Source organism: Schistocerca cancellata, chromosome 4, assembly GCF_023864275.1.
Source record: "Schistocerca cancellata isolate TAMUIC-IGC-003103 chromosome 4, iqSchCanc2.1, whole genome shotgun sequence".
In the NCBI taxonomy this organism is placed as follows: domain Eukaryota; kingdom Metazoa; phylum Arthropoda; class Insecta; order Orthoptera; family Acrididae; genus Schistocerca; species Schistocerca cancellata.
In genome coordinates, this window is record NC_064629.1 from 818762236 (window position 1) to 818789202 (window position 26967).

General features: G+C 39.6%; 1 protein-coding gene across 15 annotated transcripts in view; it reads right to left on the minus strand.

Annotated features, from left to right (window-relative positions):
* Positions 1-26967, minus strand: part of LOC126184838 (battenin) — a 236288-nt gene that overhangs the window by 6481 nt on the left and 202840 nt on the right. For all 15 annotated transcript variants that reach the window (XM_049927431.1, XM_049927430.1, XM_049927445.1 and 12 more), the window contains 3 exons: positions 24727-24870; positions 17640-17910; positions 15981-16130 (listed from right to left, as the gene is read on the minus strand). In XM_049927431.1, coding sequence (XP_049783388.1) covers positions 15981-16130; positions 17640-17910; positions 24727-24870 — 565 coding nt within the window. The remainder of the gene's footprint in view (positions 1-15980; positions 16131-17639; positions 17911-24726; positions 24871-26967) is intronic.

The following is a 26967-nucleotide window of genomic DNA, read 5'->3' on the forward strand; positions in this document are numbered from 1 at the left end:
TAAAATGGCATCAAGACAAAAATATTTGCACCAAGCTGTAATCCACATGAGATTTATTATTTACTCATCTATAATCAATATAGTAAAATTGTTCTAATGATAGATACACTCATGCTCATAAATTAAGGATATTGCTGATACATGGTGAAACAATGCTCTGTTGGGTGGTGTGTGGGTTTAAATCAACTCGGAGTATGACCATGCAGTGCATTTGACCTGCAGTTGTTGCACGGTGGTGCTGGCAGCAGTCCACATACACAGAGGTGTGTTGGTGCATGTAAGAGTATGGTGCAGTGAGCAAGTGAGCAGACGTTTTCAGACGTGCTAATGGTGACTGTGTGTTGAAAATGGCTCAAAGAACACATATTGATAGTGTTATGAGGGGTAGAATATTAGGCGACTGGAGGCTGGTCAAACACAGTAGGTCATAGCACGGGCCCTCTGTGCGCCAAAAAGTGTGATCTCAAAATTATGGCAACAATTCCAGCAGACAGGAAATGTGTCCAGGCAACACAGTACAGGGACATCCACAGTGTACAACACCGCAAGAAGACCGATACCTCACCATCAGTGCCTGCAGATGGCCACAGAATACTGCAGGTAGCCTTGCTCGGGACCTTACCGCAGCCACTGGAACAGTTGTCTCCAGACACACAGTCTACAGACGAGTGAACTGACATGGTTTATTCGCCCAGAGACCTGCAAGGTGCATCCCACTGACCCCTGGTCACAGGAGAGCCCGTAAAGCCTGGTGTCAAGAACACAGTACATGGTTATTGGAACAGTGGTCCCAGGTTATGGTCACGGACGAGTCCAGGTATAGTCTGAACAGTGATTCTCACCAGGTTTTCATCTGGCATGAACCGGGAACCAGATACCAACCCCTTAATGTCCTTGAAAGGGACCTGTATGGAGGTCGTGGTCTGATGGTGTGGGGTGGGATTATGGTTGGTGCACATACACCCCTGCAAGTTTGACAGACAAACTGTAACAGGTCAGGTGTATTGGGACATCATTTTGCAACAGTATGTCTGCCTTTTCAAGGGTGCAGTGGGTCCCACCTTCCTCCTGATGGATGACAATGCACGGCCTCACTGAGCTGCCGTTGTGGAGGAGTACTTTGAAACAGAAGATATCAGGCGAATGGAGTGGCCTGCCTGTTCTCTGCTGATGTTAAGATCCTCTGCTGGCACAAAAATGCTTATGCATTAGATATGTGAGTGGCTCAAAGACTTTTTAAGTCATAGAATACAGTATGTTGTTCTTGATGGTGAGTGTTCATTAGAAACAAAGGTATCAATGGGAGTGCCCCAGGAAATTGTGATAGGAACACTGTTGTTCTCTAGATACGTAAAGGACTTGGTGGACAGCCATCTGTAGTAGGGAAGGCGAATGGCCAACTTAAGTCTATTGAGAGAATTTTAGGAAAGTGTGGCTCATTTATAAAGGAGGCTGCATATAGGACACCTGTGCGAGCTATTCTTGAGTACTGCTTGAATGTTTAGGATCCATACCACGTCAGATTAAAGGAATATATCAAAACAATTTACAGGCCAGCTGCTAGATTTGTTACCGGTAGGTTTGGACAACATGTAAGTGTTGTGGAGATGCTCTGGGAACTCAAACGGGTATTCCTCAAGGGAAGGCAACATTCTTTTCCAAGAACACTATTGAGAAAATTTAGAGAGTCAGCATTTGAAGCTGACTGCTGAACAATTCCACTGCAACCAAGGTGCACTGCACATAAAGACCACAAAGATAAGATACGATAAATTAGGACTCATAAGGAGGCATACAGACAGCCATTTTCCCCTTGCTCTATTTGCGAGTGGAACAGGAAAGAAAATGATAAGTAGCAGTACATACAACCCTCTACCACACACCATACAGTGTGTTGTGGACTATCCACGTAGGTGTGGATGTAGATGCACAGGTCCGCCCTAATCACATCATCAATCACCTGCTTGTTGTAGTCTGTAATGGATGAGGCTGGCTTTACACATCAGCTGGTGTCTTGTGTCAAATTGGGACCATAATGGAACTTAGTGCACCATTCCACAACTGCGGTTTCCAACAGACTTGCTGCCCCATGCACATTCTTCATTCTCCAATGGATGTCTACCAGAATGGAACTTGGTGCACTATTCCACAACAGCGGTTTCCGACGGACTCGCTGCCCCATGCACATTCTTTATTTTCCAATGAATGTCTACCAGTGTTGGTCCTTCGGCAACCAAGAAAAAAATAACAGCACATTGGTCCTGTTTGGTAAAGACATTACCATAGTTCACATTTATGAATTTACCATATGCCTATCGGAAAGACACGAATGTCCCACTAATCCCCCGCTTACATGCCGGTGCTTATATACTCACATCGGGGTTGCACTTTGTTGCATTTACAGTGCAGCAACATCCTCAAAATGAACCTTTTTGATTGCCCCTTACATCTCATAAATGGTTCACTTGCAGACCCATGTTTACTGGAAAGAGTTTGCTCCTGTTATCATATACTTTTTTCTGTGTCAGTTCTTATTCTAATTGCTCCCAAACCCCGAATGCAAATTTAGCACTTGTACACCTTTGGTGCCCAAAGTGGTTGCTTGAGCCTTAAACTAGCCCTGAGTATAATCTACATTTGGAGTCATAAAAGAATCTTTTTTAAGATTCCATCTGTGGGCTTCTTGAACATTTATGCATTTGAGTACACGTCAGTTAAACTGAAAATTTCATTGGTTCTCAACAACAGATGTATAAGTATGAAGTCTGACGAGTGTTTGCAGCTGAGACTTAGCATTGAAGTTTCAAGGGAAGAGTTTAGTGATGAACATTGTAGTGGAACCGGTACTTGCTTTTCTAAGGGGCTGAGTACAGGGTGATAAGGGGAACAGGATGTAAGCAATCCGAAGATGTTTTCCCAGTCTGATAGGCATCTGGCTAACAAAACAAGATCCCACGTAACAAACCAACCTCTGTAAAGTTTTAACTATATGGCAAACATACTATCTGAACAGCAATATATTTTGTTAATGTTGTTGTTGTTATGGTCTTCAGTCCTGAGACTGGTTTGATGCAGCTCTCCATGCTACTCTATCCTGTGCAAGCTTCTTCATCTCCCAGTACCTACTGCAACCTACATCCTTCTGAATCTGCTTAGTGTATTCATCTCTTGGTCTCCCCCTACGATTTTTACCCTCCATGCTGCCCTCCAATACTAAATTGGTGATCCCTTGATGCCTCAGAACATGTCCTACCAACCGATCCCTTCTTCTGGTCAAGTTGTGCCACAAACTCCTCTTCTCCCCAATCCTATTCAATACTTCCTCATTAGTTATGTGATCTACCCATCTAATTTTCAGCATTCTTCTGTAGCACCACATTTCGAAAGCTTCTATTCTCTTCTTGTCCAAACTATTTACCGTCCATGTTTCACTTCCATACATGGCTACACTCCATACAAATACTTTCAGAAATGACTTCCTGACACTTAAATCTATACTCGATGTTAACAAATTTCTCTTCTTCAGAAACGCTTTCCTTGCCATTGCCAGTCTACATTTTATATCCTCTCTACTTCGACCATCATCAGTTATTTTGCTCCTCAAATAGCAAAACTCCTTTACTACTTTAAGTGTCTCATTTCCTAATCTAATACCCTCAACATCACCCGACTTAATTCAACTACATTCCATTATTCTCATTTTGCTTTTGTTGATGTTCATCTTATATCCTCCCTTCAAGACACCATCCATTCCATTCAACTGCTCTTCCAAGTCCTTTTCTGTCTCTGACAGAATTACAATGTCATCGGCGAACCTCAAAGTTTTTATTTCTTCTCCATGGATTTTAATACCTACTCCAAATTTTTCTTTTGTTTCCTTTACTGCTTGCTCAATATACAGATTGAATAACATCGGGGAGAGGCTACAACCCTGTCTTACTCCCTTCTTAACCACTGCTTCCCTTTCATGTCCCTCGACTCTTATAACTGCCATCTGGTTTCTGTACAAATTGTAAATAGCCTTTCGCTCCCTGTATTTTACCCCTGCCACCTTTAGAATTTGAAAGAGAGTATTCCAGTCAACATTGTCAAAAGCTTTCTCTAAGTCTACAAATGCTAGAAACGTAGGTTTGCCTTTCCTTAATCTTTCTTCTAAGATAAGTCGTAAGGTCAGTATTGCCTCACGTGTTCCAACATTTCTACGGAATCCAAACTGATCTTCCCCGAGGTTGGCTTCTACTAGTTTTTCCATACGTCTGTAAAGAATTCGTGTTAGTATTTTGCAGCTGTGGCTTATTAAACTGATTGTTCGGTAATTTTCACATCTGTCAACACCTGCTTTCTTTGGGATTGGAATTATTATATTCTTCTTGAAGTCTGAGGGTATTTCGCCTGTTTCATACATCTTGCTCACCAGGTGGTAGAGTTTTGTCAGGACTGGCTCTCCCAAGGCCGTCAGTAGTTCCAATGGAATGTTGTCTACTCCGGGGGCCTTGTTTCGACCCAGGGCTTTCAGTGCTCTGTCAAACTCTTCACACAGTATCGTATCTCCCATTTCATCTTCATCTACATCCTCTTCCATTTCCATAATATTGTCCTCAAGTTCATCGCCCTTGTATAGACCCTCTATATACTCCTTCCACCTTTCTGCTTTCCCTTCTTTGCTTAGAACTGGGTTTCCATCTGAGCTCTTGATGTTCATACAAGTGGTTCTCTATCTCCAAAGGTCTCTTTAATTTTCCTGTAGGCAGTATCTATCTTACCCCTAGTGAGATAAGCCTCTACATCCTTACATTTGTCCTCTAGCCATCCCTGCTTAGCCATTTTGCACTTCCTGTCGATCTCATTTTTGAGACGTTTGTATTCCTTTTTGCCTGCTTCACTTACTGCATTTTTATATTTTCTCCTTTCATCAATTAAATTCAATATTTCTTCTGTTACCCAAGGATTTCTACTAGCCCTCGTCTTTTTACCTACTTGATCCTCTGCTGCCTTCACTACTTCATCCCTCAAAGCTACCCATTCTTCTTCTACTGTATTTCTTTCCCCCATTCCTGTCAATTGTTCCCTTATGCTCTCCCTGAAACTCTGTACAACCTCTGGTTCTTTCAGTTTATCCAGGTCCCATCTCCTTAAATTCCCACCTTTTTGCAGTTTCTTCAGTTTTAATCTACAGGTCATAACCAATAGATTGTGGTCAGAGTCCACATCTGCCCCTGGAAATGTCTTACAATTTAAAACCTGGTTCCTAAATCTCTGTCTTACCATTATATAATCTATCTGATACCTTTTAGTATCTCCAGGGTTCTTCCATGTATACAACCTTCTATCATGATTCTTAAACCAAGTGTTAGCTATGATTAAGTTGTGCTCTGTGCAAAATTCTACCAGGCGGCTCCCTCTTTCATTTCTTAGCCCCAATCCATATTCACCTACTACGTTTCCTTCTCTCCCTTTTCCTACACTCGAATTCCAGTCACCCATGACTATTAAATTTTCGTCTCCCTTCACTATCTGAATAATTTCTTTTATTTCATCATACATTTCTTCAATTTCTTCGTCATCTGCAGAGCTAGTTGGCATATAAACTTGTACTACTGTAGTAGGTGTGGGCTTCGTATCTATCTTGGCCACAATAATGCGTTCACTATGCTGTTTGTAGTAGCTTACCCGCACTCCTATTTTCCTATTCATTATTAAACCTACTCCTGCATTACCCCTATTTGACTTTGTGTTTATAACCCTGTAGTCACCTGACCAGAAGTCTTGTTCCTCCTGCCACCGAACTTCACTAATTCCCAGTATATCTAACTTTAACCTATCCATTTCGCTTTTTAAATTTTCTAACCTACCTGCCCGATTAAGGGATCTGACATTCCACGCTCCGATCCGTAGAACGCCAGTTTTCTTTCTCCTGATAACGACATCCTCTTGAGTAGTCCCCACCCGGAGATCCGAATGGGGGACTATTTTACCTCCGGAATATTTTACCCAAGAGGACGCCATCATCATTTAATCATACAGTAAAGCTGCATGCCCTCGGGAAAAATTACGGCCGTAGTTTCCCCTTGCTTTCAGCCGTTCGCAGTACCAGCACAGCAAGGCCGTTTTGGTTGTTGTTACAAGGCCAGATCAGTCAATCATCCAGACTGTTGCCCTTGCAACTACTGAAAAGGCTGCTGCCCCTCTTCAGGAACCACACGTTTGTCTGGCCTCTCAACAGATACCCCTCCGTTGTGGTTGTACCTACGGTACGGCTATCTGTATCGCTGAGGCACGCAAGCCTCCCCACCAACGGCAAGGTCCATGGTTCATGGGGGGATTTTGTTAATATGGAATTAAAAATAATTTCCAGTGGAGGTGTGGAAAAACTGGAAAAACTATTTTATAGATATTTTCTCACATATTAATAAAAACTTTAACCAATAACATATCTTATTTATTGTAAAAGTTACTGATAACATAATTTTCAGAAACCTTGTTTTGATATCTTGAACTGTTCGCAAGACAAATGGGTCAATGTCTCTTACATGACTCATTTAGTATATAAAAACTTGTTCATGCTAGGCTAGTAATTTAGTCCAATGGCAAGTGGTTTGGTAACTAGATGTGTCCAAACAAAGTTATTGTAGCAAAATGATTTAGTAAACTCAACCACATGGCTAGTAGATCATTGATTTACTACTCCCACCCTAGCTCACTTAAAAACAGAGTTCTACTGGACATTTCTGAACACCATCTGTTTAATAAAGCTCACTAGTAATGTAACCTCATTCCAACCTCTTGCATGTTATTTATATTTCTTGTAGATGAGTAAACTTACTCATCAGAACTGTGAATAGAGAAACCTGTTACAGTTCTGTGTGAGGAGTATATGTGGGATGAGAAATGTCCAACATACAGCTGACACCCCTGGGTGCAGAAGGAAAACAAACTCATTATAAATACTGAAAAAACTGTGTGTGTGTTGATTTTCATTTAATTCCTCCAACTAATCAAATGTCTATTCAAGCCCAATTAAAAAATGATCCCCTAGAAAATGTAAGTGTCACAAAATTCTTGGGTCTTTGGGTTCAGCAAGACTTAAAGTGGGACACACATATAAATAACTTGTTTAGAAAACTATCATCTGTGTGCTATGGCCTAAGAATTTTAAAGACTACAACAATCAAAACAACAGTACTGCAGGCATACTATGCACAGTTCCACTCACTAATCTGATATGGGATCATTTTCTGGGGCTCTCAACTCACAGTGTAAAGGTTTTTAGAATGCAACAAAGAGCTTTAAGAATAATTTGTGGCCTTAAAAAGATGGAGTCCTGTAAATCCCATTTTACTGAGCTTGGTGTTCTAAATGTTCCAAGTTTATTCATTTATGAAACTATCTTGTTCACTAGGGACTACCTCCTGAAAACAGGCAAACTGCTACAGAACAAAAATGTACACAACTATAGTACCAGAAGGAAATCAAATATACATCAAAAATATCACAGAACAACCACCTATCAGGCCAGCATAATTAACACTGGTGTAATACTACACAATAAGATACCAGAGGAAATAAAAAATACTATTCATCCAATATTTAAAGCTAAACTAAAGGCATTTCTAATAAAGCACTGTTTCTATTCTGTCAGAGAATTTCTGAATAAGTAACAAAATTAATTGTAATAGGTACCTAATTTTAATTTGCCTACTATTTTGCTAATACTATGTATTATTGTAACTTATCTTTGACCTGTCCAATATCAATTGTACAATTTGTGCTATATGATAAAACTGGACCAATAAAAAATCAATTAATCAATCAATCAAAGTATCAGATCATAAATTGTATCCAGTCACAAGGACGTATAACTTTCCCTCCAGTTTACTTATTTTGCACATATAAGTTCCTTTGTAGTCATGGAATGTACTCAAAATAAATGAAATAAATCAGATAATGCTAGAAAAATTAGATTAGGAAATGAGACACTAAAAGTAGTAGAGGAGTTTTGTTATTTGGACAGTAAAATACGTGACTATGGCCAAAGTAGAGAGAATATAAAATGCAGACTGGCAATAGTCAGACAAGCATTCCTGAAAAACAGAAATTTATTAACATCAAATATATATGTATTGAAATGTTAGGAAGTATTTCATGAAGGTATTTGCCTTTAGTGTAGCATTGTACAGAAGTGAAACATGGATGAGGAACAGATGAGAAAAGAACATAAGCTACTGAAGAGAGGTTCCACAGGATAATGTTCAAGATTAGGTGGGTAGATTGAATAACTACTTACATGGTACTGGACTGAATGGGGGAAAAAGCAATTTGTGGCACAACTTGACAGAAGGAAAAAATTTGTTGACACATTTTAACACATCAAGGAAACGTCAATTTGGTAATGGAGTAAAGTGTTGTGAGTAAAAAATCTGCAGGGAGATCAAGGCTTGGCTATAGTATGAAGGTTTAAATTTATGTAGATAACAGTAGTTATGTAGAAATGTAGAGGATTGCACAGGATATGCTAGCATAGAGAGCTGCATCAAACCCGTTGTTGGACTGAAGATCACAACCACCACCACCACAACAGCAATAACATTAATTTTTTACAGCTGAAGTAAGTTCTCAGGCAGCGCTATCAGCTGATATAACAATATTCTGTACAAACATACACTTGTAGAAAAAAATGACAACACCAAAAAATAATTAATGTAGAGTAATAAATTTTGGGAATACTTTTGTCTGGGTAACATATTTGAGTGATTAACATAGTAAGACCACTGGTTAATGAAAGCGTGAGGTAAGCCCCTGAAATGTGAAATGCTAGTATGCTAATGTACATGCACTGTGTCGTACAGGTGCTGTGTGTTTGTGGGATGGAGTTCCATGCCTTTCACACTTGGTCAGTCAATACAGGGGCAGTTAATGCTGGTAGTGGATGATGATGTCCCATACTTGTTCAATTGGAGACAGATCTGGTGATAGAGCAGCCCAAGGCAACATGTCGACCCCCTGTACAGCATGTTGGGTTAGAACAGTGGTATGTGGATGAGTGTTATTCTGTTGGAAAACATCCCCTGGAATGCTGTTCATTAATTGCAGCACATGTTGAATCACTCTACTGACATAAAAATTTGCAGTCAATGTGTGTGGGATAACCACAAGAGTGCACCTACAAAATTGCATGACAAACCATAACTCTAGGTGTAGGTCCAATGTGTCTAGCAAGCAGACAGGTTGGTTGCAGGCTGTCAACTGGCCTCCATCTAACCAATGCAGGGCCATCACTGGCACCAAGGCAGAACCAGCTTTCACCATCCAATGATCTCTCACTTGACACCACTGAAGCCACAAATGGTGGTAGTTTGGGGTCAGTGGGATGCATGCTACAGGGAGTCTGGCTCGGAGCAGCCCTTGAAGTAACCAATTTCTAACAGTTCACTGTGTCACTGTGGTGCCAACTGCTGCTCAAATTGCTGCTGCAGATGCAGTATAGTGCATCAGAGCCATATGGTCTCCCTCTCAGTAGTGCCCACACCCACCGTTGCCAGCAATCATGTACAGCTGCTACATTCCTGCCAAGTCTTTCTGCAATATCGCAGAAGGAACATCCAGCTTCTCATAGCCCTATTACATGACCTTATTCAAACTCAGTGAGGTGTTGATAATGGTGTCTGTCACCTTAAAGGTATTCTTGACTAACATCAACGTCCAGTCAAAAGGTAACTAACACTCAAGACTGTGTATTTAAAGCATACCTGATTTGTTTGCTCATAGTGGCACTACTAGCACCACTCTTATGCAACTGGCATGAAATTTTAACAGACATAATTTTTCAGATGTGGAAACAAACCTAAAAACTTTCATTTATGTCGCACAACTCCTTCTTGGCGCTGCCATTTTTTTTCTGTCAATGTATTTATTCTACATCTACATCCATACTCTGAAAACCATCTTATGGTTTGTGGAGAGGGTACTTTGTGGACCACGGACCACTGTCACTCCCCCCCACCCCTTTTCGCATTCCTGTTGCAAATAGTTTGTGGGAAGAACGATTACTGGTCAGCCTCCATGCAAGCTTCAACCTCTCTAATTTTATCTTCATGGTCTTTTCATGAGATATATGTAAGAGGAAGCAGTATATTGGTTGATTCTTCTAGGAATGTACAGTCTCACAACTTTAACAGTAAACCACACTTTGATTCAAAACGCCTCTCTCATAGCGTCTGCTACTGAACTTGGATGAGAACCTCTGTGATGCTTTCGTGCTTACTAAGTAAACCTGTACTGAAACGTGCTGCTCTTCTTTGGAACTTCTCTATTTTCTCTGTCATCCCAGACTGATTGGTAGAACAGTGGATTTTGTAACATACCTCCTTTGTGAGTGGTCTACATTTCCTGAAGTTTATTGTAGTTAATCTCAATTTGGCATCTGTATTTCCTGTGATTATGTTTATGTGGTTGTTCTGCTTTATACCACTCCATTTACATACTATTAGATATTTTATGGCAGTAACTACCTCCAGTGAAGGCCGGCAATTGTGTAATCATACAATACTGGATCTTTCTGCCTATTTATGTGCATTACATTACATCAAGGATCAATTGCATACACCTGCACCAAGTGCTGATCCTCCCCAGATCTTCTTACATTTTGCTACAATTTCTAGCACTGCGACTTCTCTGTGTACAAAAGCATCATCTGCAAAAAGCCTCAGGGAATTTCCAACGTTATCCAGTAAGTCTTTTATATATTTTGTGAAAAGTAATTGCCCTAAAACATTCTCTTGGGGTATGCCTGAAGTTACTTTTATGCCTTAAGATTGTCTCCATTCAGAATGAAATGCTGTCTTCTGTTTGCTAGAAACTCCTCAATCTAGTCACACAACTGACCTGATATTCCATACATTCACACTGTGTTCATTACCTTCTGCAAGTAAAGGAACATGACATCAACCTGGATGCCAGTAACTACTGCTTTCTAGGTCTCATGGATGAACAGAGCAAGCTGTATTTCACATGATCACTGTTCTCAGAACCATGTTGGTTCCTACAAAGGAGATTTTCAGCCTCCAGAAACATCATAGTATGTGAGCATACAACACATTCCAAAATTCTACAACAGACTGATGTCTGAGATATATGCCTATAGTGTTGTGTATCTGTTTGATGGCACTTCTTGAAAATGGTAAGGCCTGCACTTCTTTCCAACACAAGGAATGCTTTGCAGCTCCAGCAACCTATGTTGCACTATTGCTAGAATGGGAACTAATTGTTCCACATACTCTAGGTTGAATCATATTGGCATCTTATTAGGTACAGAGACCCTCTGTTAGGTGATTTCAGATGCTTTTCTATCCTACAGTCAATTAGTTCAATATCTGTCATTTTGATGTCCATGCAATAATTTAAAGGAGGAATGTAGTATTGAATGTAGTATTGAACAAAGTGTTTAGTATTTCAGCCTTCTCTGTGACAGCTTCCATTTCGATGCCATTATGGTCACAGAGAGTGTGGACAGATCACTTTGATCCATTTCCTGGTTTAACATAAGACTAAAATTTTTTACAGTTTTCTGTCAAGTCGGCAGACAGAATTTTACTTTCAAATTTGTTTAATGCTACAGGGATGGTTCTCCTTACACTAATTTTGGCTACACTTCATTTTTGTTTGTCTGTGAGGCTTTGACCATTTTTAAATTTGCAGTGAAGCTATCTTTGCTTTCATAGCAGCTTTCTAACATGGCTGTCAAATATTGGCAAGTCTTTCCCATCTCTCACATGCCTGTCTAGTTTGTTGTCCATTGATGCTCTATGCTGTCAGATGAAATGTTCATGCCAACTGCTAAGGCAATCTGAAACCCATTCTTTGTCATTGTTGCTAAGCAGGAATATCTTTCAATCATTCTTTAAATTCTTATTTACAACCATATTCAGTTATTCATCTGTCACTCTTAAGAAACAATATCACTGCAGTAGATAAATCACTGGGTAATATTAACAAACAAGTAACATACCACAACATGCACTCATGAAGAACTTTTCCAAATATTTTTAATTATTTTCTTTTCATATACTTTTGAACATGTGCAGTTAAATTTGAGTTAACTCTAATTATCCTAATTTTTTGGTTAAGTAGCAAATAGTGCAAGATAATAAAGTTTTGCACGCATCAAATAAAATGCAACTGAAAATAGTTGTAAAATGATGTATTATACGTATTTGTGGGATCATTTTTAGAAGGTATTTCTGATGACCGAATTTTCTCAAAATCATAAATATTAAATTTATCATTTCATATATAATGAGCCATGGGTCACGACATATTGAGGTGACTTGTGTTCCTTGACAATATCATAGGCACAAACTCATTGTAGTGGTGTCTCTGGAGGGGCCTGACTAACATATAGTTCCTGAAAAATGGCAATAGCCTTTTCAGTCTGAATGACTGATTGATCTGGGCTTGTAAAATTAACTAACATGGTCTCACTAGATTGATACTGAGAACAGCTGAAGACAAGGGGAAACTACAGCCATTACACTTCCAAGTACACGCAGTTCTGCTATATCACTTAATGATGATGGCATTCTCTTGGGTAAAATATTCTGAAGGTAAAACAATCCCTCATTTGAACCTCTGAGTGTGTGCTACTAAGGAGGATGTTGTCATAAGGAAAAACAAAACTGTCATTGCATGGGTCGAAGCACGAAATGTTAGATCCTCTAATCAGGTAGGTAGATTAGAGAATTTAAAAAGATAAATTTATAGACTGATGTTGGGACTTACTGAAGTGCAAAATCAGATATGGTTAATGCAGGAATAAGTCTAATACAAAAAATAAATAAGAATTTTTCAGACTTTGCCAGAGATCTATTGACATCTTTAAATATTGAGTATTCTGCCAGATATCAAGATCATTCATACACAATATTTGACAACATGTCAGATGTTGTCAGATGTTTGAGACAGCTCATCGAGTGGAATGGGTCCAGCATTATATTTATGGCCTTCCCCCTCCATGATTCGCTCCAGGGATTCTGCCTGCAGTTCACTCCTCCTAGAAGTGTCCTTATGTGTTCCCTCTTTGGTCTGGTACACCAGTCCAAGCACTGGTGCTCCATCATTGGTCTGATGTGCCTGTCCATGTACTGGAATTCCATTTTCAGTCTGGTGTGGTTGCAGGTGTTTCCTCTGCAGTCTGCCCCCACTACAAACATTCTTAAGCATTTCTTTTTCAGTCTGGTGTGCCAGGCCAAGCACTGGTGTTCTATCTTTGGCCCAGTGTGGGCGCCAGTATTATGAGCAGACAGAATATATAGCCCTCTATCTCCAGTGGTTTCCAATATGTCAATGGAGAGATCTGAAGAGGAGGCATTAGAGACAGCTAGATACAAACTCACAAGCTTCTTCAGGTATGCAGGCAATAAATTTGTGATCTGGCCTCATGGTAGGGAGAGGCTCAATGCGTTTCTCGACCGTCTTAATTCTTGGCACCCTAATACTAAGTTCATTATGGAACTTGAAAAGGATGGGCAGTTGCCATTACTGGATGTACTTGTCAAAAGGAGAACAGGTGGGTGATTTGGTCACAGTGCCTCTGATGTCACAGTATCGCAAACCTACACACACTGTTTTATATCTGCAAGCCAGAAGCTGTCACCATCCTGTACAGAAGAATGGAGTTCTGAAGACATTGGTCCACAGGACGCACACATTGTAAGACCTAGATAGCTTGGCAGCAGAAATAGAGCACTTACAGTGTTCTGCAAAAATGGATACACAGCCAAACAGATTCAGGAGATACTTCAACAAGCCACTCCATCAAATAATCTAACAGATTCAGGAGATACTTCAACAAGCCACTCCACCATACAATCTTGAAGAACAACTAGATGAAACAAAGGCTGTGGCATACCTGCTCTATGTGGGATCTGTTTCTGCCAAACATCAGCAGGTACCTCAGGAGGCATAACATCAAGTGGGTGTTCTGTACAACTACAAAAATAAGAGGACTACTGGGAAATGTGAAAGGTGACCTGAGACTACAAAAACCAGGAACTTATCCTTTGTCAGTTTGGCATGTCAAAGATTACAGTGGACAAAATCAGCCATTGCTGGGCACTGTTTGGAACTCAATAATTCCACAAACTATGATGAAACAAGGATTCTGGCACAGAATCCCAGGTACTGGTACAGTGTTATGAGAGTCTATAGAGGTAAAGGTCACAGAAAACCATATGAATCATGACACTGGGTACGAGCTCAGTAGAGCCTGGAATACTGCACTGGAGTTGCTGCAAACACAATGACAACAGCAGCGGCAGCAGTAGTAGGAGTCCACAAAAAGAAGAACTGAGAGTGTGGACATGAGGAACAAAGCACACACAGGGCACCAGGTGCAGTGGACCAAAGTCTGGATGTCAGTGGATGCTTCAAGTGGGAGCATACCACAAAGGGAACACCTAGAACAGGACTGGACCAAAAACGTAATGCCAATGTGCAAACAGGTACACTGGACTGAAGATGAAATGCCAACATTCGGCCTAGCAAATCGGATCAGACAGGGAATGCATATAAACACTTTTAGCAGGAGCAGACCATTGACGAAACACCTAGAACTGCAATGGGCTGAAAACAGAAAATGCCAATGCATGGACAAGTGCACTGGACCAAAGATGGCATGCCAGCGCTTGGCCTAGTGTGCTGAACTAAAGAGGAAATGTTCAAGGTCTCATAAAGAGGAAATGCCTAAGGATGCTTCTAGCAGGAGTGGACCACAGAGGGAACACCTGGAATGACGCTGGATTGAAAACAGAATGACAGCATGCACACAGGTATGCTGGATCGAAGACAGAACACCAGCATTCGGATTGGCACACTGGACAGAAGAGGGTGCACATACAGACGCTTCTGGCAGGAGTGGACTGCAGACAGAATGCCTGGAAGTGAACATGGAAGTGGAAGGCTGTAGGTATAAATATGGGATCCATTCCACTTGACAAGCTGTCTCAGATAGCACCTAACGAAGATACTGAGTCATGTTGTCAAAATATTGTGCATGGAAAGAAAAACACTAAATCAATATATCATTGCTGAGAGTAAGCCATTTCATTAAATTAAAGGATCTTTTTGGTTTCTGGATTTCATTAATTTTTGTTTCACAATTTTCAAAGTAAATTTAAAAGAGTGGAATATGGGAATGTAAGTACACTGTAATTTTGTGTTCATTGGGTGATTTTGCTTAAAGTTTCCAGGGATGTACTTTTCTTATTGTTCTTGGTAAGATATTTTACTAGTTCTATGTGCACTGCGTACACAAATATTTCTGTATCTTCTATTTATCATCCTTCCTCCAACACCGTATTACCCAGAGTGGAATGTGGTGCTTTTTTATGAATTAACTGAAACTTGTCTGCATGCTTATTATAATCTGGTTAACGTGAATTTGTTCAAGATGTGATCTGAAATAATCTTCAAATAGCATAAAACAATTTTTGAGAAATTGATATAAAGTCTGTAAAATTGTACAAAATTTCAAGGTTTTGACAATATTTTCCAGATACAATAGAGGATATTGTCAAAAGATTGGAATTTTATACAAATCTGATACGACAAGTTCATTCACCAAGAACTTTTTCACAACTAATTCCTTATGAAAGGATTTATGGCTTGAGTTCAAATAGATAGTAATACATAAATAACTGACAAACTGCCTATTGGCTTCTGTCTCGGGTTCTTCGGCTGACGTTCATCTAATGATTTTTCTGAAGTTTCGCCAGCACGAGTGGCTGGCATTGTCAAAGCTTCACCCTCCATTGCCGGTGGTGAACTGAGGAGGGTGAAGCTTTGACAATGCCAGCCACTCGTGCTGGCGAAACGTCAGAAAACTCATTAGATAAACGTCGGCCGAAGAACCCGAGACAGAAGCCAATAGGCAGTTTGTCAACAAGTGGCCACGAAAGCCTTAACAATTTTACATAAATAACTGTTACCTGTAATATGGACATCAGCCAGATCTGACGAATGATGATAAAAGATGCTGATGTTCGGGATATAAATACACCAATTTGATAACAAAGTTGCATCCAACGGTACTGCTCACTATGACTTATCCATATTCCAGGGAAATAGATGAGTTCAAACTGTAAACAGAAATACATCATTCTTCACTAAATTTGTAGGTGTGAGTTAATTTAATTACTGAGAAATAAAGCCCAATTCAAAACAAAAGTAGAAACTAAAACAAGCATCAAAAAATAGAGTGAAGAGGAGTGTCTACTACCAAATTTTGTGATAGGAACAAGTGTACACATAAAAATGGCACATACAGACACACAAATTAAAACTGAATATTTTCAAAGCTACAGGCACTATTTCTTTCTTTTTAATATATGTGCCCAGCTGCCTATTAACAGTAGTTTCAAACAAAGAAGCAAGGGATGGAGATCTTAAAAGTGGTAAATGAGGAATCAGACATTTGAAACTTCAGCGACAGGGTATGTACGCTCATCGGATAAAAAATTAATCATCCCAGTGTGCACAAATGTGTGTTCATTGTCTCTACATGAGCCTAAGATAATAGTGATCAGTGAGACATTTATGTTTCAAGAAAGCATTGTACATAAAAATAAGTAAACATAAGGATGTGACAGAGTGGCAAAAAGAGGCAATCATGCTTGACCATGCCCATGGCCATATTGTGTGTAAAGTCAGATTTGCTGGTATTTCATGGCAGACTGCTCAATGTGTCTACAAATAGTGGTGTAACACATGTGGCCACAAAACACAATGTCAGAATTTTAGTCGGAAAAAGATCCTGACAGTGGGACCGGAGAAGCATTTCATGGCTTCTGAATCAAAATTGTTTCCAAACCCAACAGGAATTGCTGCAGGCAGTGAATGAAGGTCCAGCCTAACCTGTTGGTGAGAAAACAATGCAACAGGAACTGCCCGGAATGAACAAATAGGGTAGGTCACCTCACCATTGCGCACACAGGCAAATAAAAATGACAACAGCAAAGTATCACTGGGCTGGAAGAATATGTGACTGGTTTTCTGAGCACTCCCCCACCCTATTACATCTTGATTGGCCTGCAAAATCATCTAACTTGAACCCCACAAAAATTCTGTGGGGTTTTGGGAACAGCAGGTAAAATACCAACATCAGCATTCCACAGTTTGGTGGTAGTACATGATCAGATCCTCAGTGAATGGCTTAACCTGGATGTGATAAACCTGCACAACCTTGTGGACTCACTTCCTAACTGAATCCTGGTGGTTATCAAGTTTAGGAGTGGAATTACATGGTATTCAATAATGCTTATGATTTTTCTAGGAGTGACTAATTTTTTGTCCAGTGAGCCTACTTAACAAGTTACAGAAGAAATAAAAAGGATAAGAACTCAGTAATTCAATAATGGAAGACAACTGGTTTAATACAGAGAAAGTGGCTCTTATGGGAAAGAATTGTACAATCCAAAATGTACTGAAGTAGCTATGCTTGTGTAGTTAAGTACCAGTTTATTATTTTTATTCAAAATATCTTTTTGCACATTACCAAAAACAGTAATGACAGCTATAAAACCTAAAAATATCTAAATTGAGACTCATTCACCACTATTTTATTCAGAGAAATGAGTTTCTGAACTTACCAGACCTTGATTAATAAAATATTCAAATAAATAAACTGTTCCCAGTGGAACCATGTACTTCAGAAGAGATGGAATGTATTTGAGTTTGGTTTTCAGTGACTCATTTTCATAAGCAATATCAGCCACTGCAGATGCTTCTGCTACTGTTGCTACCTCTACTGTTCCTTCTCCAGTACCAGACTGTATTGACACATTGCTCTGAAACTCTTCCACTCCTGGTGTATCCACAGAATTCACAGAATGTGTTGGACGTTCTAGCAGCACCCAAAATCTGGAAATTAACACTCAGAATGATGATGGTGGTGATGAAAAAAATTATCACAACAATAATCATAGGATTTTGTCATAAACTGAAAAGTAAGTCTACGGCTATGTCTCGACATAACTGCTCCTGGGTGTGCACAAGTGTGTGTGCATGCATGTGTGTGTGTGTGTGTGTGTGTGTGTGTGTGTGTGTGTGTGTGTGTGTGAGAGAGAGAGAGAGAGAGAGAGAGAGAGAGAGAGAGGTTGCAATTATGATACATGGGGCAATAGCTTTTCTGACAGTATCTTTAACTTGTAATCTCTTGCCAGCACAAAAGCTTCCATCACAAAAAAGAGATGAAAATCAGAACAAATGTTTCCCAACCAAAGTCTGTAATAAGTCATAATATTGTAGCCACAATGCTGTCGTTGATGAGAACATGAATATGAACATATAGTGTCACTCATTTAAATCGAGCAATGCGGCTAGCATTATGAATGTCATAATGGTTGTTGGTACTGATGGTTACAGCAAACTCCAAAAAATCAATCAGAAATACATACTGTTTCTCCTAAAACACAAGGGATATGAGCTTCCAAGTAAGCAGTCTCCTCCGCACCCTCTTTTTCCGTTTCATAGATCACATTCTCGAAAACTTGCCACATTGTGGAATGTGTCAGTAGGTACACAAGTAAGATATATTTCCGTCTCCTGCAGTGAAGATGTGTGCTTCAACTCAACGACTATTGTTTTGTTTCGAGAGTCTTACGTCAATAGCCATCTCTCCTCCCCTGTCACAATACCAGTCAAAAAGTCATCATCCTTCTCCGGGTTAAATATTGTGAATCTCAACATGACTCATTAATTAATTACTTCTGAAATCCATGTTGTGTGCAATTCTAAAAGGCAAGGAATATTCTGAAAGGAGAACTTTCTAGCATTAATATTCCTTGCCTTTTAGAATTGCACACAACATGGATTTCAGAAGTAATTAATTAGTGAGTCATGTTGAGATTCACAATATTTAACCTTTTCTTTGTCTTATGTAATCTGACCAAGTTTTGAAACAATATTTAGACAATGAATTTCATATAAGATGCAGTCTCTTTGTTAGTGGCTCATGGGATACATCAGGCATTCTGTTTGACTGATCTTGGCTGAGCAACTGAGGAAGACCAATACTTTACTCACCCCACTAGCACTGGCTTGTTCCACACATTACCCCCTATTTCATTTGTTGGCGAGCTTTTTGGACACACACACACACACACACACACACACACACACACACACACAGAGAGAGAGAGAGAGAGAGAGAGAGAGAGAGAGAGTTTATCGCGTAAACACATGGTAGATTTTACTTTTTGAATTATTCCACTTTTTCACAACATTATATGCATGTAATATTAAAGTTACAGCGTTCTAATTCTGGAATTAAGTTCAATTTATCGTACAAACATTTGGTAGATGTTACCATGAAGATACATCTACTTCTTGAATTTTTAAGGAAAAACCAATTTTCGTACCTAAATCTTGTAGAAAGAGTTAGATTAACTTATCTTTGTTATTAAGCTACAAAGCTAATATGACAGCATTACATTCATTATATGTAATAATGAAGCTGTACCAAGTCTTAAGACAACATTGACAATTTTAAAAGGTACAGATTTAGAACACAGATGTTCAGATGCTTCCAGCTACCATTGGTTCCATTTGGGAAATTCTGGAGTTCAAAATTTAAGAGTTACTGGGCTAAGGATTTTATAGAACATATATAAAGTGCAGAAATACTTATATAAAAATTGAGATCACTGTTAGTCTTCAACTAACAATCATATAAATAATTTTGTTAATCAAAATGGGTGCTGTTTGGGCATTGTTGCAAACACTAGAAGCAGTTTTGGAGCAAGCTTCCCCTTTGCCATCTGCACCAAGAATGTATAAGTAATGAGGTGTCTGCACCTGGGAGGTTATCCGATCATTGTCAGTCATATGGGAATATGCTATGCTCCGTTGTGAATCTGTTCATGTCTACTTATGCCTTGGATGGTGTTCATAATGGCTGACATTATTGTGTTTCAGTTGAATGATATACAGGGTGTTTCAAAAATGACCAGTATATTTGAAACGGCAATAAAAACTAAACGAGCAGCGATAGAAATAGACCGTTTGTTGCAATATGCTTGGGACAACAGTACATTTTCAGGCGGACAAACTTTCGAAATTACAGTAGTTACAATTTTCAACAACAGATGGCGCTGCAAGTGATGTGAAAGATATAGAAGGCAACGCAGTCTGTGGGTGCGCCATTCTGTACGTCGTCTTTCTGCTGTAAGCGTGTGCTGTTCACAACGTGCAAGTGTGCTGTAGACAACATGGTTTATTCCTTAGAACAGAGGATTTTTCTGGTGTTGGAATTCCACCGCCTAGAACACAGTGTTGTTGCAACAAGACGAAGTTTTTAACGGAGGTTTAATGTAACCAAAGGACCGAAAAGCGATACAATAAAGGATCTGTTTGAAAAATTTCAACGGACTGGGAACGTGACAGATGAACGTGCTGGAAAGGTAGGGCGACGACGTACGGCAACTATAGAGGGCAACGCGCAGCTAGTGCAGCAGGTGATCCGACAGCGGCCTCGGGTTTCCGTTCGCCGTGTTGCAGCTGCGGTCCAAATGACGCCAACGTCCACGTATCGTCTCATGCGCCAGAGTTTACACCTCTATCCATACAAAATTCAAATGCGGCAACCCCTCAGCGCCGCTACCATTGCTGCACGAGAGACATTCGCTAACGATATAGTGCACAGGATTGATGACGGCGATATGCATGTGGGCAGCATTTGGTTTACTGACGAAGCTTATTTTTACCTGGACGGCTTCGTCAATAAACAGAACTGGTGCATATGGGGAACCGAAAAGCCCCATGTTGCAGTCCCATCATCCCTGCATCCTCAAAAAGTACTGATCTGGGCCGCCATTTCTTCCAAAGGAAACATTGGCCCATTTTTCAGATCTGAAACGATTACTGCATCACGCTATCTGGACATTCTTCGTGAATTTGTGGTGGTACAAACTGCCTTAGACGACACTGCGAACACCTCGTGGTTTATGCAAGATGGTGCCCGGCCACATCGCACAGCCGACGTCTTTAATTTCCTGAATGAATATTTCGATGATCGTGTGATTGCTTTGGGCTATCCGAAACATACAGGAGGTGGCGTGGATTGGCCTCCCTATTCGCCAGACATGAAACCCCTGTGACTTCTTTCTGTGGGGACACTTGAAAGACCAGGTGTACCGCCAGAATCCAGAAACAATTGAACAGCTGAAGCAGTACATCTCATCTGCATGTGAAGCCATTCCGCCAGACACGTTGTCAAAGGTTTCGGGTAATTTCATTCAGAGACTACACCATATTATTGCTACGCATGGTGGATATGTGGAAAATATCATACTATAGAGTTTCCCAGACCACAGCGCCATCTGTTGTTGAAAATTGTAACTACTGTAATTTCGAAAGTTTGTCTGCCTGAAAATGTACTGTTGTCCCAAGCATATTGCAACAAACGGTGTATTTCTATCGCTGCTCGTTTAGTTTTTATTGCCATTTCAAATATACCGGTCATTTTTGAAACACCCTGTATCATGTGTAACTGGTGAAACTTTGTAAAAGTGAGCTTACTTTGATTATGAATTTATATGGAAAACCTGTGTTTCGTTCTCCATGTTCTGTTTTGTGTGGCGGCTGCTATGTTATAGAAAACCGCGCGGCAAGTGTCCGAGATAATTCTCCACTTTTAAGGTGAGCAACTAACTTTTTGGAAATGGAAACAAACAGCAGAAATCATCTCTGAACTGTTTCAAGAGCTGAGAATGATGGGACAAGCTGTAAAGATTTTCATACTTATTCTCGATGTGGCTGTCTGCACAAATAGTTTTAAGGCCCTAGTGAAAGGCTGTGGTATCTAAAAATCACAGAAGACTACCAAACATTTCAACTTACAAAATTAGAGTACAGGCAACATAATTATTATCCACCATCCCACACACTGCCAGAAAGTCCCCCCCCCCCCCCTCCCCTGGATCAACATCTTAACCAACTAAGAAAGTAAGAACAATTCATGCATGTGGATTCCCTGAGTTGTGACACCTATGTTCAGTGTGTATTAATGTTCCAATTGTTCCATACACAAATATGGGACATGAGCTCTGCACTTGTTTAAAAAGTTGCGGACAATAATCTAAGTACCAGACACCATGGGCCAGTGAACCCATTGACAATGATATGGACAGGAGCACCACTGCACCTTATGTCAATTGAGTAAGTTGATGTATGAAAGCAGTTAAATATAGAAATGGCATTGAAAGAACCAGGAAAAAGCATTTATTAAGCCTGAGTACTTGATCTCACAGATAATGGCAGAGAGAACAGTAAAGTTTCATTGTCTAAAGTCATAACGTGGCAACAATTCAAAATAAAGGTACAGCTTTTAGTAATAACATGATGAAATAGGGAAACAATAAGAAGGTCAACAACACAGAAATAAGATAATGCAAGACCAAATTTAAAACATTCTTTGTACTGAAGTCTAAGGAGTATGAACGTAACAGAAATAAATGTTATTAGTCAAAGTAATTACAAGGCACCAGCCAGCATAGATGTGGAGTGCAGGTGATTTTTAACAACCATTTAATGATATGTTTGTTCTACCCAAATACACAATTATTACTTGGTCCGGAGACAGGCATAGTTGAGGCTGCCTTTCACCTTCATAATGTACGACAGGTGTGGTAAGCACATACTGGAGACAACATCCAAAAAACATCATAAAAAGATTTGATGACACGGCTGAACAAATGCTAGATAAGAGAGAACAAAATCTATGACGATGATGATGATGAAGATTATGATGATGATAATGATGAAAATGATGATGATCCTCCTAATGACTAATAAACAATAATTTAACATCTGACTGTATGGCAAAATTTGGTATTTAATCTTCTTTACACAATTTCAAAGTTTCTTGAAAACTGTTATCCTTCAACTTGCTTCAACTTTTATGATAATGGAACAAGATTTACATTAGGTTTCTTCAGAGGGTCCACAGAGCTAATCATGTCCTTCTATATGTAGAATACCAGTTTGGAACGGTGGGAGGCAGGCCAGACTGCAAAGCTTTTTATACAAATGCCAAACTGACTACATTTTCAAATCAAATTCTGATTTTCCAACAACTACACTGAAAACATAGACCACAAAATCAGCTCTCCTTTACTTTAAGGATTAGGGTGTAGGTGTACATCTGGAAAACCATTTCTCACATATACTGATGGGCCAAAACATTATGGTCACCACCCATTGTGATGTTGAATGCCTCCTGGTGGTGTTACGGGAACGTGACACAGTAAGGAAAGAATGTAAGCAGAAAAGAGACAAGTGGGCAGTCAGCATAGCAAAGACATGGACTGCAAATTCAGAAATACACTGATATGAGTGCTTTTAACAAAGGAGACATCGTTGTGGTGCTGCGGCTGGAAATAAGAATCTCTGAAATGGTGAAACTGGTCAGCTGTTTGCATACTACTGCCTTCAGCACCTATGGGAAGTGGTTGAAGGAAGGTGGAATAACATGTAGGCCATGTGGTACTGGACATCCATGTCTCATCACAAAATGTAAATGTCAGAGGATCACCCACTGTGTAATCCAGGATAGGCAGTGATCTGTGGCAGATCTGACAACTACAAAGATGGTGCAGCCACCAAGTGTTTTGGAGCACACTGTTCAAAGGCCACTGTTGAACATGGAGCTCTGCATTACATGACCCCTATGTGTTCCTGCATTGGCCCAATGATATCGCCAGTTATGATTGCAGTGGGCATGGAATCACTGTGTTTTCACCATGGATCAATGGAAACGTGTTGGCTGTTGAATGAATCACATTTCTTGTTACAACAGGTCAATGGTTGGGTCCTTATATACCATCATCCAGGTGAACGGCTGCTTGAAACGTGCACCACACCACAGATGCAGGCCGGCAAGAGCAGAATTATGCTATGAGGTACACTGAGTTGGGCTTCAATGGGACTACAGTAATAATCAAAAACACCATGACAGCAGTGAAATATGTGAACATTATTACAGACCACCTGCATCCCTTCACTGTTGAAGTCTTCTCTGATGGTGATGACATATTCCAGCAGGATAACTCTCCACGCACAAGACCAGAATCATGCTGCAGTGGTTTGAGGAGCATGATAGTAAAGTCACATTGATGTCTTAGCCATCAAATGCTCCTGATCTGTGCCCACTGGAACACACATCAAGTGCCAACTGCATGCCCACAAACCAAAGCCCATTAATTTAGTGACCTGTGAGTAGACATCTGGTGCCACACACTTCTAGACACCTATCAACGACTTGTAGAGTCCATGCCAAGCAGGATTGCTGCTACAATGTGTTTGAAATGTGGACCAACACGCTATTGAACAAGTGGTCATAATGTTTTGGCTCATCGGTGTATAATAGTAGATGTGGCATGAAGTAACTGAAGATAGAAATACTAGTAGAATAATTTGTTTAGTGACCATCTAACCAGTGGTTTTCATTCTATGCTAACTTACTAGATTAATGCTGGAAACTGAACATGACATATTCCAGGGAAGCAATGAAAAAATTAGAAGAATAGAATGACATGAGCAGGCTGTAAATGTATCAGTGCTATCTGAGGACATTAGAACTTTATGTATTTGTCAATCAAATATTTATTCACTATGACTTATATCCACAACAGATAACAAAAACTCCATAGAAGTAATGTAATGCTAAAATATACTCACGACAATGCCATTACTGCTGGTACTGCTAACATAATCAACAATGAATCATTTGGGCTGATGCCAAGCGCTGTGAGACCTGCATATGAACCAGCTCCCAGTACACCAGCTGCTCCAGTCCCTGACGACCATGCAGTAATCGGGTTCCTAGTAAAATAAGGAAAACATACATGAAATATTATATTAAGCTTTAATTCACACTCAAAAATTTTTGAACTTCGAATTATTCTTGTCCCTTCTATGTATCATTCATAATATTAAACTGATATAAAATAGGTATATAGCCACAGATTATTGTACACTAGACACAATGAACCACCTGAGAAGCATGTTTCTCCTTACAGCTAAAGGAATTTTGTATGTGCATCTAAGGTTTATACCAGCATCATATATAAGTACCTTTTCCACACTCAGTTACATTTTTTCCAGGGATTATTGCAATTTCACGTAGCACACAGTTTACAGAATATCATATTATGAGAGCTTTGCTGGTTTTCAGGAGTTTATATGCTCTTATATTATTCTGCAGATGTTTCAGCATTTTATTATGAATACTTTAACATTCTCATCTGCCAAAAGCATGTCTGATTGTTTGAATGAATGTTCAATAGTATAAGAGCATATAAATTCCTAGAAACCAAATTGCTGAAATTCAGCAAAATTTTCAGAATACAAGATTCTATATGTTGTGTGCTACATGAAATCACGATAATCTCTGGAACAAATAAGTGTGAGCAGAAAATGTATGTTGGTTAACTCAATTGAACGTATAGTTTTACTAATTAAAAATATATATTGAGGAAATGGAGACACAGGAAATAGAAAAGCACATGTATAATGAACTAACACTTGAACCTGAACACTTAATTTTCTTACAACACCTGTCTCACAGGTTCAGTCTGTGAGGAGCTGTGTCTCCTATGTTTTAAGCTACACTAAGCCCAGCACACAGTTTTAATCTGCTGTGAAGTTTTATAATGGCATAAACTCTGCTGCAGAGTGAAAAATTCATCCTAGTAACAAGCTTTAGAAAATGATTCTGCCATTCCCCTTTATACTCTTTCTGTCAAGACTGTTAATCTAAAAAGATCTGCAAGAAATATTCTGGAGAGTTTGGACTGGATGGAGGTATTGGCATGTTCAAAGTATGAGATGACCCATCAGCTGTGAATGGATGGCTCAGATGGTAAGGGCTCTGCTATCCCACACTCACTACATGTGAGTCCCTCTTATCACTGGGTCCAAGTGACCTGGTCTTTCTTTTTGACCTTCCTCAACCTACTCCTAGAAGGAAGGGGGTAATTTTGTTTTTGGAGGTGGCACACCTGTCCAATAACAAAATGCAAATGCTCTTAAGCTGTTTGTAAGTCATAAACATAGATACTGTTCCAAAAATTAGGATTATGTTTATATGTGTCTATCAGCAGTTCTAAACATTTCATCTTCTCGAGGCAATTACTGGCAAATGATTGTCTCATAATTTATTAGTTTTGTCGATTGAATTCTCCTTTGGCACAGTAGGTAACAGAATTTTTCAAAAATGTAATAACATGCCCAACAATGAAAATGTTTCAGGCTCAGGAATAGTTAATTCTTATGTATTTCCATTTTATGAATTAAAAAACCACCATAAAAATGACAGATTAAGTCTTGCTTTGGGGATGAAGTGCCATGTCATTTCTATAGTCAACATTTTCAGTTTGCGGGTAATTTGTTTTTGGAGGTGACACACCTGTCCAATAACAAAACACAAATGCTCTTAAGCTGTTTGTAAATCATAAACATAGATACTGTTGCTGTGACTGTGAGTTTCATATAGTTTCTGCTGTAATTGCAGCAGAATTTCTGGCTTGAAAATGTTTTTTAAAGTAAAATTCTTAAAAATGTCACGAAAATGTGTAAATAAGGTGAATAATTTTTGTTACATTTGTGGTGAAATAACATTTTCCTCACAGAAATGCAATCTGTTGCCTCTCGTGAAGACTGCCTATCAGCATTATTTTGATATGAAAGTAGGGGACCAGGATAAGCCTTGGGCTCCACATATATGTTGCAACGCATGTTCAGTTACACTGCAAGAATGGCTCAAAAATAAGAAATGATCTTTGGCTTTTGCTGTGCCTATAGTCTGGCTGGAGCCTACAAACCATACAGATGACTGCTATTTCTGCTTGACTCCACCTACAAAAAAGGAAAGAAGAACAGTTCAGAACCTAAATCTTCAATTTGCTACTCGACCCATTC